Here is a 13496-nt window from a genome sequence, read left to right as displayed (position 1 = left end):
AGAGACAAAGAGAACCCTGAAAGTAACAGAAGAGAATCAACTTACGACATACAAGGGATCCCAGTAAGATTATCAGTATATTTCTCATCAGAGAGTTTGGAGGCCAGAGGGCAGTGGGTTGCTGTGTTTAAAGTGCTGAAGGAAAAAGATTGTCAGCCATAAATCCTATGTCTGGCACAACTGTCCTTCAAAAATGATGGAGAAATTAAGATATCCCTAGATCACTAAAAGCTGAGGGAATTTGCTGCCACTAGGCTTGCCTTGCAGGAAATGGTAACGGTTGAATGAAAGGACTCTAGACGATCACTCAGTGCTGTATAAAGAAATTAAAATCTCTGTGAAAGTAAGTATGTGAACGGTTATAAAGGCTATTACTAATTGTAACTTTGGTTGTAAATGCTCCAATCAAAAGACAGAAATTGGAAGAATGGCTTAAAAAAATAATCTAGCTATATGCTATCTAAATGATACTCACCAAGTTTAGATCCAAAGACACAAAGAGGTTGAATATGAAAGGGTGAAAAATTTCATGTAGATTGTAACCAAAGGAGAGAGGTGATCCTCAGACAAAATAGACTTTAAATCAAGAAAGATTACAAGAGACAAGAATGTTATATATTAACAAAAGTTTCAATAGAGCAAGTATATATACATATATATATATATATATATATATATAACAATTATAAACATTTTACATGCCTAATAACAGATGTTCAAAATACATGAGGGAAAAATTGACAGACTTGAAGGAGAAAACAGTTGTACAGTAATAGTTGGAAATTTAAATATCCAACCTTCAACAATGGATAGGACAGTTGGATAGAAGATAAGGAAATAGAGGACTTGAACAGCACAACAAACCATCTGTATCTAACAGACTTATACAGAACTCTTTGCCCACCAACCAACAGAATATAATTTGTCTCAAGTACACTTGGGACATAGTAGTAGTGATTGCACAGCAACGTTAATTTGTTAATGATGCTATCTCTGCATTTTAAAATGGTTAAAATGATCACCAGAAACTGACCCCAAAGAGACATAGATCTTTGAATTAAAAAATGTAAAATGACTGTCTTAAAAATGCTCCATGAGCTCTTTTGCTTAGGTCTGTGGCACCGGCAGGATGGGCAAGTGTTGCAGTCTTCATACTGCTGGGAAGCTCCATAGCCCTCACAAGGGGCATGATAGACAGTCCAGGAAAGCCTATTAGGACTGAAGGCCAGTCCTTTTGGAGGCACTTCTCATGCAAAGGGAACTGTGACAGAAGAAGTAGGGGTTTGAAGCCAGACAGCCAAATTCTGTCATCAGGAAGTGTATCAGGTTTAGTGAATCAAGAATGACAAAATAATCACAGCCTTTGTTGTTTGAATGTTTCTGAGGAAAATGATGAAGTTCTGGTTGCTGGATTTGGTTGCAAAGGTCATGCTGTTGGTGACATTCCTGGAATCTGTTTTAAGGTTGTCAAAGTAGCCAGTGTCTCTCTTTTGGGCATTATACAAAAGGCTAAAAGGAAAGACCAAGATCATAAGCTTTGATGGTGAAATCATGATAGTAATAAATTTTCATATCACCTACCCCAAAAGAAACCTCAGTGAGCTAAACAGAATCACAGAGAAGTAATTATAATCAGGAAAATGATTCATAAACTAAATCAGTTCAAATGATAAAGTTTATATTAGGCATATTTTGCCAGAATCTAAAAAATAAAACAAAATCCAACTTTGGTTATTTCATTTTTTTCCAATTATAATAAGCAGTTGAGGTGATTTTCAGCCGAAATGCACAGGATAGCCACCACAATAAAGAATTATCTCACCCCAAATGTCAATAGTGCTGAGGTTGGGAAACCCTGAAGTTCACTGCTGACCAGTTAAAAATCTGAAGAGGATTTGATATGATAAGATCTTTGGTGAAGAAAACTGATGATGTTGTGAAGGTTGGATTATCAAGGGAAAAGTAAGATTCATTGGGCAGTGTATTGATTCGCTCTAAGTACTATAACAGAATACTAAACAACAAAAAATTTATTTTCTTATCATTTGAGAGTTGCCTGACTAGCTCAGTCAGTAGAGCATGAGACTTACTTTCTCACAGTTTTAGAGGCTAGAAGTTGAAGATGAAGGTGATTTCTGGTGAGGCCTTTCTTCCTGGCTTATAGGCTTCTGTCCTCTTTATATAGTCAGCCCTGGTATCTCTTCCTCTCTTATATAAGAAAGGACACAAGTCTTGTTGGATTAGATGCCCCTCTCACTCCATGACCTTCTTTAACCTTAATTTCTTCTGCAAAGGCCCTTTTTCCAGAAACAGTCTTATTGGGAGTTAAGGACTTCAGCATTTGGATTTTGGGAGGCACAGTTTAGTCCATAACATTCTGTTCTCTGGGCACCCAGTATTCATTTAAGGTAAAATGCATTCGCTCTTTCCCAACAGTCCCCAAAGTCTTAACCCATTACAGTATCAATTCCACATTTAAAGTCTCATCTAAATATCTCCTGAATTATGGTTGACACTTCAAGTATGATTTACCTTGAGGCAAATTTCTCTCTGTCTGTGAACCTCTGAAACCAGACAAGTTATATACTTATAAAGTAAAATAATGTAACTTGCATAGGATAGATATTCCTATTCCAAATGAGAGAAATCAGAAAGTAGTGACAGGTCCCAGGCAAGTTCAGATCCTAGCAAAGCAAATGCCATTGGATCTTTAGGCTCTTGAGCTCCTTTCTCTGTTCAGCAGGTCCACTGGGATGGCAGTACCATCCCCTTGGGCCCAAGGTGGTGGCCCTGCCCCTGTGGCTATGGGCAGGGGCAGCCTGGCCTGCTGAAACTATGCAGGAGGCCCTGCCCTATGAAACCTAGGAGTAGACAGCCTTGACCTCTGGGCCTGTGGTGGTATTGGCAGCCAGGCTGACCTCTGCATCACCCTTAGAATCATACTAACCTTCTCTTGAAGGATGGGCCTTATTTGCAACCAGTTACTTCCATTGTCCAGTCCTATGGAATCCCTGAAACCTAAAAAAAAAGCATTCCTTTATTTCATCCTATTTAGCCCTATTTCATCCTCCCCTTTAGTCCAAACTGGCAGTGTGTCTTCTACTGTAATCCTATCTGTGTTTTTGGCTTCTGCTGAGATGGCTTTTAATTACCCATGATTAAATCCATGGGTAATATCATTATGGAATTTATTTTTTAACCTTACGCTTGGTATCCAGAATACACTTTCTCTCTTTTTCCAGATTGACTAGGCCTAGAGTTTTCTAAATGTTTAGTTTCTCATTTCTTTTTGCTTACAAATTACTTCTTCAATTCATCTCTCTCTCCTCATGTCAGTCAGGAGAAACCAGGCTGGACCTTCAGCACTTTGCTTATGAATTTAAATCTACTGTGTTAAATGTCCAAGGGCGTCACTCAGAAGTTCTATCTCCCACAAAGCACTAGAACACAATTCAGCCAGGTGGTTTGTGGGGGTTTTTTTGCCACTTTCTAATAAGGATTGCTTTTCTTTCAGTTTCCATGTGAGTCTGCACTGGAATCTCCATTAATGTCCATATTCCTCCTACCAATAGTTTCCTCAAGGCAGTCTAGGTTTTTTCTATTATGTGCCTTAAAACTCTCCTGGTCTTTACAGTCCCAATGCCAAAGTCACTTCCACAGTTTTACATAGTGTTTAAGTAGTATGCCACTTCACAGTACCAAAATCTGTGTTAGTTTGAGTTTCCCAGAGAAATAGAACTAGTAGGACATGTACATATAGAAAAGGAGATTTATTATAAGGAACTGGCTTATGGGAATGTATGGGCTGGTGAGTATAAAAGCTGCAGTGTGGACTGGCAGACTAGAGACTCAGGAGAGCCAGTGGTGCAGTTGAAGTCCAAAGCCTGTCTGGTAGAAAATTCCTTCTAACTTTGTTGTTGTTCAGTTGCTCAGTCTTGTTCGACTCTTTGCAACCCCATGGACTAGAGCACGCCAGGCCTCCCTGTCCTTCACCATCTCCCGGAGCTTGCTCCAACTCATGTCCATTGAATCAGTGATGCCATTTAACTATCTCGTTCTCCGTTGTCCGCTTCTTCTCCTGCCTTCAATCTTTCCCAGCATCAGAGTCTTTTCTAATGAGTCGGCTCTTCACATCAAGTGGCCAAAGTATTGGAGCTTCAGCTTCAGCATCAGTCTTTCCAATGAATATTCAGGGTTGATTTCCTTTAGGATTGACTGGTTTGATCTCCTTGTAGTCCAAGGGACTCTCAAGAGTCTTATCCAACACCATAGTTCAAAAGCATCAATTCTTTGGCACTCAGCCTTTTTTATAGTGCAATTCTGACATCCATACATGACTACTGGAAAAACCATAGCTTTGACTATACAGAATTTTGTTGGCAATGTCTCTGCTTTGGGAGGTGGCTGTTTTGTTCTTTTCAGACTTGCAACTGATTGGATGACGCCTACCCACAGTATGGAGGACAGTCAGCTTACTCAGAGTCTACCAATCTCATCCAACTACACCTGCCAGATTGACACATAGAATTAATCATCACAGGCGGTAATGATACTAGTCTAGATGAGAGTAAAGAAGGACAACAGGAATAGAGTGGAGGGAAAAGTCCATGTGCAAATATGTATAAAAGTAGAGTAGAAAAAAATGTTGGATGAGGGAGAAAGTACAAGATTTTAAGCTTATATTTTTAGAAAGTTGATGGTATTATTAATTGAAAACCCAGAGTATAAAACACTGTTACTGAGATTTATCTCTTAGAAAGTGGATTTCAGTCTTGGTTAAACAAAGAATCATATGGAAGATTTTAGGAATCTCTGTTTCTAGGCTGCATCACATACCAGTTAAAGCTCTCTAGTTGGTTATACTGTACATCGAAACATGAGAAGCATTGTTGAGGGGAGCAGAACCTTGGAAACTTTTTTAAAAAATTCTACCTGCCCAACAAAATTCTGGAGCAGATGAGACCAGGTCTCATTGGTTTGTTTCTTTTCTAAGCTGGCCTTGGACGAACAGGCACTTTGATAGCCTGCTACATCATGAAGCATTACAGGATGACAGCAACCGAGACCATTGCTTGGGTCAGAATCTGCAGACCTGGCTCGGTGATTGGACCACAGCAACAATTTTTGATGATGTAAGTGGATGGAAATGAAATTGAAAGTCACTCAGTCGTGTCCGACTCTTTGTGATCCCATGGACTATACAGTCCATGGAATTCTCCAGGCCAGAATACTGGAGTGGGTAGCCTTTCCCTTCTCCAGAGGATCTTCCCAACCCAGGGATCGAACTCAGGTCTCCTGCATTGCAGGTGGATTCTTTACCAGCTGAGCCACAAGGGAAGCTCATGAATTCTAGAGTGGGTAGCCTGTCCCATCTCCAGTGGATCTTCCCAACCCAGGAATCAAACCGGGGTCTCCTGCATTGCAGATGGATTCTTTATGAACTGTGCTATCAGTAATTCCTCAGGAATTCATGGGTCTGGAAGGTGATAGGAATTAGAATTTTTCTTAGTCCCTAGTAACAGCAATAGGAGAAAGTTGTTGGTATGTTTCTTTCTGGAAGGCTGTATTTTGATATTGTTACTTACATGCTGTAGGAAACAGGCAAGCCTCTGGATAGAAGGTGACTATTTTCGTCAAAAGTTGAGGGGTCAGGAGGATGGAAAACACAGAGCAGCTGTCTCAAAACTCCTTTTGGCTGTGGATGACATTTCAATCAATGGAGTCGAGAATCAAGACAAGCAAGAACCTGAACTGGTAATCGAACCACCCCCATCGTGCTGTTGTCATTGCTTTAAGTGCTGTTTGAGAAGTTGTTAGGGCGTGGAGAAAATTGTAGATAAATAAAGCACATTCTGGGGTATTATCGTCACATATTTTTTATGCTTATTGCCCTGTCTAGGAACTTTTTAGTCAGAATAGTTAAAACAAAGTTATGTGTCCATAAAACTCAAAGTTTATGTTTTGTTTACTCACAAGGCATTGGGATAAAAAGAGGTATATAAAGTAAACTCTTTATATGGACCTAGTGATACCCTCCTTCCCATTTCATGATAGCTGATTTAGGAAACCACTTGTTCGCAAATGGGGAACCTTAAAGAACCAAGAGTTTAGGGGGTAGCAGTACTAAATATGTTTTGTAGTGGTAAGTAGATTGCAAAATTTAAAGAAAGTGTTCTCAATATTGAAAACCCATTATGCCTCTTCACTGTCAAAATGTTTTATAATAAGAGTGCTATTGGGTTCCTTGTGAAAGTCAGCTTTCAGGTGTCCTGAAATGTGTCCTATAGCTTTATTTTGAAAGCATCAAGATACTTTAGAGTTCATTAGAAAGTTGAAGTATGAATATATTTGTATGTGTCTGTGTATGATCTGTATGGATAAATATAGCTGCTGAGCTTCACTGCATTGATAAGTACAGCTTCAGTCATTAGCTCAGTGTTTCTCTACTTATACAGTACAGTGATGATGATGAAATCAATGGAGTGACACAAGGTGATAGACTTCGGGCCCTGAAAAGCAGAAGACAGTCAAAAACAAACGCTATTCCCCTCACGTGAGTCTGATTTCCTTCGTGTGGTTGTTGTTATTTAACTTGTGTATAAGGTCCTTCGTGAGCATTTTTTTCTATGCATTTTGTCCATGGTTGCATGACTATTATGCCACCTTGAAATGAGTATCTACTTTATTTACAATCTAAGGGTGTTGCCTAAGGAACTCTTAGGTATCTTTTATTTATCTCTGTCCTCTTTTGTAACCTCTCTAGCTTGTATAGATAGGAAAGCACTATTCAGAAAACTTTTTCTCTATGGATAGTAACTGTCAACTAAAAATATGTTCACAGCCTTGAAGTTCAGAGTTATGTTTTATTCAACGGAAATTTTTAGGACTTCGAAACCTAGGAGGCAGCATTTCAAGTAACCTTGAGAGAACTGCTCTGAGGAGGTGATGGGGGTGTGCAGGGAAGTACCAGGATATATAGGAGTTTGTAGCAAAGGGCAGGTAGTTTGAATGTCGAAAGATCACCATTCATAAAAGAAAGCTAGATATCTCAAGTGAAGGAATTTATGGGAAGATGTATGGGAAGATGCAGGAGTCTGGGCTCACTGCAATCATTCCTTTGATCAGCACCTCAACTGTTTGGGTCCATTATTCTGAGTTTTCATATCCCAGTCTCCTCAGGGCTCACCGTGGGGAGTGGCTGCAGTCTGATAGCTGCTAGATGGCAGGTATTCTTGTCCTTTCTGAGTTCCTTCAGAGCTTACCAGCTCACCTTTGGCTGGTGGCTGCAACAGCTGGTTTCTTTGTTTACTAATATGGTATGCAGTATTCATTTCTCATAACCATTTTACATCCTCAAGAGAGTGACAGCAGATGTAAAGTATAGAATGACTGTAGATTTGTTTGTAGTTATTAAAAATTGCAAACTTCTTTAAATTTACTACCATATTGCACATAATTTGTTTTGATATGGTAGAATTTAGCTAGTGGTGACATGGTAGCTTAATGTCATGTTATTTTAAGTCAGCAATGAATTGATTAAACTATATTTTTATATGAACTTTTTGTTGGAGGAATTCTTTTCAAGTCACAGAAGGAGAATTAAAGTGGAGATAGCAAGTTTTATAGTTATTAGGTTGTCTGTGTGTGTCCTCTTATAGTTCCTCGTGTAAGTGTTAGTTGAGATTCAATCTCTAGGAACATCCAGGATTGTTAGAAAGATGGTAAAATAAAAAACTTGGCCGTTGTACTTTTTTCCCAGGATATTCTTTAGTAGATGCTCCCACCTGTGCCATTGGATTCCTTCCTTCTAGTACCTTTCATTGTGGGATGGGTACCAAATTCTGTAGCACCACCCCCCCACCCCCAGCCCTGCCTTTTTGGTGATGGAGACAGGTTATCTTATTATTCAGTAAGCATCTTGTAATATGGTAAGAAACTATGACACAGTAGTAGGAGTAGTAGTAATGTTAGTTGCTGAGTCGTGTCTGCCTCTTTATGACCCCACGGACTGTAGCCCGCCAGGCTCCCCTGTCCATGGGATTCTCCAGGCAAGAATTCTGGAGTGGATTGCCATTCTCTTCTCCAGAGGATCTTCCTGACCCAGGGATTGAACCCAGGTCTCTTGCATTGCAGGCAGATTCTTTACTGTCTAAGCTAGAGGGGGAAAAATTTTATTTCGAATTGGAGGATAATTGCTTTACAGTGTTGTGTTGGTTTCTGCCATGTAACAACATGAATCAGCCATAAGTATAAATATATCCCTTCCCTTTTCTCGCACCAGCTGCCCCCTCCATCCCACCCTTCTAGGTCATTACAGAGCACTGGGTTGAGGTCCCTGTGTATACAACAAATTTCCATTAGCCATCTATTTTACACATGATAATGTACATGTTTCAATGTACTCTTCTCAATTTTTCCCACTCTCTCCTTCCTTCAGTGTCCCTAAGTCTGAAGAACAGGCCTCTTTAATTAAAAGTGGTCCTTCACTAGTATATTCTCATAATCTTAAATTCCAAAGTATAGTTCCACTTAAAGGATGTATCATCATGGGCCACTGCCTTGGGAGATTCTTAAAAGACCCAAAGGGAAGGAATGAGTTTTCCATAATAAAGTGCCATGTGAATGAAAGGTATCAGTATTGATTAGAGGCATTAATTAAACATTCTCTTTGCTGTTGTGCATGCAGTCAACTAGAATGCTGTAAGAATGGTGCATTTTAAATAATTTTTTAAATTCTAAATGCCATTTTGTTTTTAATTTCATTTTAATTCTTCATTTAAGGTCTTAATGGTTCTTTTTATTTAAAAATAGTATAGTCCCTCCAAATAATCATTCTGAAGCCCGTTTTATACAGGAGGAAATAGCTAGTGCCCTAGAGCAGTGCAGTTCAAACTTCAGTGTGTGTTTGAATCTCCTGGGCAGCTTGTTAAAATGCAGATAATGGTCAGTGGGTCTGGGATGCCACCTGGTTCTGCATTTCTTTTCTGGCAAGCTCCCAGGTGTCAAAGATGCTTCTGGTCCAGGGGCCACACTTGGAATCACAAGCCCTATAAAATGGATGATTTTGTGGGGTTGCTTTTAGTTATGTCCAGGTTTTTTGTTCTGTTTTTAAAAATCTGCAGCATCAGTTTATTTCTCAATAGCTTGTTGCCTTCTGTTCAGAAGTCAAGTTGGGAGTCAGGGGATGGGAATTCTGCTTAGTCAAAGGTTCTTGAGTTTGATAGTGCTTAAAGGAAATTTCCTTTAGTAACTCTGTCTGCTACCTTGTGAATATGTTTTATAAGAGTACAAATCATTCGATGCTCCTTTCTAAAAAAATGAAACTATGAAAGTCTCTTCCATAGATCAAAGGTTTGTGGTAACATAAAAGAAAACAACAAATGTAGACTAAAATTAGAAATATTGTTGGAAACCAGAAGATGACATGAGATGCTGTGACATTTATCTTGGTATGTGCAGTTCCCTGAGATGGAACTTGATGGATGGCTGAATGATAGTAACTAGCAACAACCCATGGAGAAAATTCTGGCCTCTATGCTATCCATTTGCTTAGTTATACCCCACCTTATCCCAAAAGGTGTAAAAGGCACTGGCCCCTTGTGAAGCACCCTTGGCATATGTTAAACAATCTTTTTTTTTTTTGGCCATGCTTCATGGCTTGTGGGTTCTTAATTCCCTGACCAATGATGGAACCCCAGCCCTCAGCTTTCACTGCTGATTCCCTTTAATTGTATTTGTAATCCCCAAAACAATAGAATAGTCCCCAAACTGTCCTCTCCCCATGCACATAATTAATAAGCTTTTAAGTCACACTTTTAAAGGAAAAAGCAAAATGCTGAAATTCTAAGCTCTTAATTATGTGTAAAGGTCCTGGAGGATTTAAGATTAGTCACAGTAGATTTTGCATCCTTCTTCCTTATTCTCTCTGCTTTTTCCGACCCTCTTTGCTGTTACAATCATCTCTTCTTTGCTCTTCTTTGTAGTTCCTTTGGCCCCAGAAAAGGTCAACTGGACATTTCTTTTCCTTCCCAAGTCTTTGTTGTTTTAGAAGTTAAAAGTCCCCTTTTAGAAGTAAAAGCTCCTGAGCAGAAGCTTGGGTTAAAAATCTGAAATGTTTCTGCTGTGTGTCAATGTGGACATGTTATTTTGCTTCACTGTTTGTACTTAGCTGAAAGAAAATACTTGTAAGAGGGAAAGGGAGTGAAAAAATAGATAAGTACTGATGATTCTTAGAAGAAAGTTATATAGTACATCCAGTCATTGATTTCTGTTTCACAAATAGTCAATATTTGGGGAGAATTAAAGTATTAGAAATTATGAAATTAGTAATTTTGTCAGAGAGCTTCTCTCTCTCATCCCAACTACCATGAAGACAGGCAACGATGTAGCACCATGATCTTCAAGTGATACTCAAAACATAATGGCAAGTCTGTTATTGTCTCTGCTAAAATTAATTGGGTAGATTTTATAACTTTATCCATGCTACCTATCTTTCTGCACTGTGCTGATGATTTCTGCTAGGTTTGCTAGGGGTAAAGGAAAATGATGCATGAAGAATGGAAGTGCATCCTATGGGAGCAGATAAAAATACAGATATAGTTATCCTTTAATAATCCCTTAAAACCCCGTTAACAGTGTAGGTAGGTATGCTTCATCATTGGAAAATAATTCTCTTGCCATGAGCTTTACTAGAGGAACAAATGAAAATCTATAATGCAGACACATGCTGTGTTGTGTTCACTTATAATTAATTGTGCCTCCTATGAGATTGTTGTTAATTATCAGTTCAGGGTTTTTTGTTTTGGTTTTTTTTTTTTGGTTGGTTTTGCCTCATTTTTGTCTGTGATTTGGTTTTCTGTGTGGTTATTGTGCTTTTTAAAGAATTTCAATCACATAGCTGTGACTCTAATTTCTGTATCATACAAATTAAATTAACATGGGGTAGTTATCCAACTAGAGATTGGGTCTAATCTTTTGTTACCAAATATCAGATTTGTTTAAAACTGAAGACAGCTATTTTCCTCCAACATAAAACAGCAAAGTTTGATCCCTGTTTCCTGGCCCTTTGCGTTGCAGGGTATCTGAAATTCACACGTGGCTTTATTTATTTATTTATTGGCTTCTCAGTTTGCACATCTGTTCTTTCCCCTTTGCCCCTTTCCAGATGTCCCCTAGCTGTGCTGACCTCTGCACTGTGTAGTGTTGTCATCTGGTGGATTGTTTGTGACTACATTCTTCCCACCCTGCTATTCTGTCTCGATGGTTTAAGAACACAGTAGCCATCAGGACCTTTGACAGATAGCTGCTGTGTAAGTGTCCCATTCCATTTCTCTACTAGTGCTCACCTCTGGTGTCCAGTGTTTTTCTCATGATGCATGTTTTTCTCACTATCAGCTCTTCTAGCTTTGTTTGATTTGCCTTTTTTTCCAAGGTTCTTATTCTGAATCTTTGCACTTCCTGGGTTGGTGGTAGGGAAGGAAGTCTTCACTGTTAGTTTCGTACAAGGGACATTAAAAATAACACACTTTGTTTTTAAAATGCATTTACTCTTAACAGATTTTTTTGAAATAGCAATTTATGATGACGATGAAGTAGTTTCTTCTTCCTATCAAAAATATATAGTTAGTTTGGGATCATTGGGATGGTTTTTCTTTCAATCAGTTGTCTGTACAACTTTCCTCTGGTTTTCTTGAGTAGATATCTTTAATATAGTCTTTCCAATCTAGCAAAAAGAATTTTCCCACTGGTTTTCTGCTGTTAGGAAAGGTATGATTTTGTAGCCGTGAGGTCTCATGAGCATTGCATCCTTTTTCACCTCTGATTCTGCCATTGTACACAGTGCTCTCTCGGCAGGCCCAGTCTTCTATCTTAAGTATGCAAATTTTTCTCCTCTACCTTGTTTCACTTCCTCCTCTTTAGGGAATACAGTTAAGTATAGTTTGCAGCACTTGGTGCTGAATGAATAGGAGAGCAGAGGACTGGAGTCTCTTATCTGTGTGTTTCCATATGACAATACTGTGCTCATTGTGCTCCCACTTTCCTCCTTTCCCACAAGTAATCGGAATGTTTTCATTAGATCAGTTGAGACACAGTCTGTTTTCTCCTGATTCTCTTCGTCATTAATTGAATACCTTAACAGTGAAGAGACTCCTTGTCTGCAGAAGAATGTGGCAAGAAGCTTATTGGAGAACATCATGTAGTTAAGAGCAAGAGCACAGAAAAGGAGGGTGTGTCTTGTGAACTGTGGTTACCCGCTACCCTCTTAAATCCAGGCTGCATTCTTTTTTCTCCGAATTTTTCCTTTAGCTCAAATTTTAAGAATTTCTTGTCTTGTTCTGACTTGGACTTGGGAGTTACAAAGGAATACCAAAGTGCCTTCTAGGATCTTCTCCAAAGTATAATTCCATTGCAACCAACTCCAGTTCTTTGTGCTTTCATTGAATGTCTTCAGATGGTTAGAAAAGATTTAAGAATCTAGCAGATGCTTTTCTTTTCAAATTTAAGGAAAATCTGCTTAACATGTTCCTAAGTATGATATTTTAAAAATATCTTATTGGTATAGACTTATTATTTGCTTGCCTCCTATGTCACTTCAGTTGTGTCTGACTCTTTGCGACCTTGTGGACTATAACCCGCCAGGCTCCTCTGTCCATGGGATTTGGGGTTGCCATTTCCTCCTCCAGGGGATCTTCCTGACCCAGGGATTGAACCCATTTCTCTTACATCTCCTGCATTGGCAGGCAGGAGCCTGCCCGTTACCACTAGCACCACCTGGGAAGCCCAAGCTTATTATTACATACGCAGTATTTCTGATATGATTTATCCCTTTACGATGTTTTGTTTTGTTCCTTTACTTCTCTTATTGATCTGAGACTTCACACATTCTGACTCGGGAACATCACACACTGCATAGATTTATTCTTCTCAAACTTTGCTGAGTGGCCATTAGAACAGGTGGAGTCATTGCTAATAATATTTAGGCATTTCATGTCTATATTATTTTTTGCAAGGTATGTTTAAAAATGGTCTCTATAGGGCTCTTTTTGATATTCTGACCCAGGGCATAACGTTTTTTGTTATTACTGACATTTGCCACTGTGTTTCAGAGTATTTACTTTACAAATCAGAGTATTTACTTCAGCCTGCTCTGATTAATTTGCAATTTATGGAAACCAAAAGTTTCAACAGTAAGAGTGATGTAAACAGGTATAATCCTTGTAATTATCTTTTGAGGTAACTACTCCAGGGCACTGCTGTTGACATTCACCTCTATTGGCTGATGATGTAGCATTGCCTGATAGGTTGTTGCCTGGCGTGCCTGGAGAGCTAGCCTATAATGGCACTTCACTGCTGCAAAGGACCTTGTAGACAGTGGGAAGGGGACCTCTGCATGTTGCAGGGCCTCAGACCCATCATTTTGAAGGCTCTTTTTGTATCACTGGTGGACCGCCAGTGTAAATATTGCCTGGTTGCATGATGGATCCTCTTCTTGGAAT

At 39.1% G+C, this 13496-nt stretch overlaps 1 protein-coding gene and 1 pseudogene across 21 annotated transcripts in view; both read left to right on the top strand.

Annotated features, from left to right (window-relative positions):
- Nucleotides 1-13496, top strand: part of CDC14B (cell division cycle 14B) — a 123821-nt gene that overhangs the window by 91684 nt on the left and 18641 nt on the right. For 19 of the 21 annotated variants that reach the window (XR_014063005.1, XM_081523304.1, XM_081523405.1 and 16 more), the window contains exons 10-12: nucleotides 4994-5132; nucleotides 5595-5754; nucleotides 6456-6553. Coding sequence is in view for 20 of the 21 variants with exons in the window: in XM_081523304.1 (XP_081379430.1) it covers nucleotides 4994-5132; nucleotides 5595-5754; nucleotides 6456-6553 (397 nt within the window). In the remaining variant the exon portion in view is untranslated. Of the gene's footprint in view, nucleotides 1-4993; nucleotides 5133-5594; nucleotides 5755-6455; nucleotides 6554-11164; nucleotides 11310-13496 lie in introns of all 21 variants that reach the window. The other 2 variants (XM_081523310.1, XM_081523411.1) reach the window with 1 other exon arrangement.
- On the top strand, nucleotides 1130-1534 carry LOC145518676 (small ribosomal subunit protein uS12 pseudogene; annotated as a pseudogene).

The sequence above is a fragment of the Giraffa tippelskirchi genome, chromosome 1, assembly GCF_054371585.1.
Source record: "Giraffa tippelskirchi isolate mGirTip1 chromosome 1, T2T-mGirTip1v1.2.pri, whole genome shotgun sequence".
In the NCBI taxonomy this organism is placed as follows: Eukaryota; Metazoa; Chordata; class Mammalia; order Artiodactyla; family Giraffidae; genus Giraffa; species Giraffa tippelskirchi.
The sequence above is the reverse complement of the archived record's forward strand: the minus strand, read 5'-3'. Positions and strand labels throughout refer to the sequence as shown.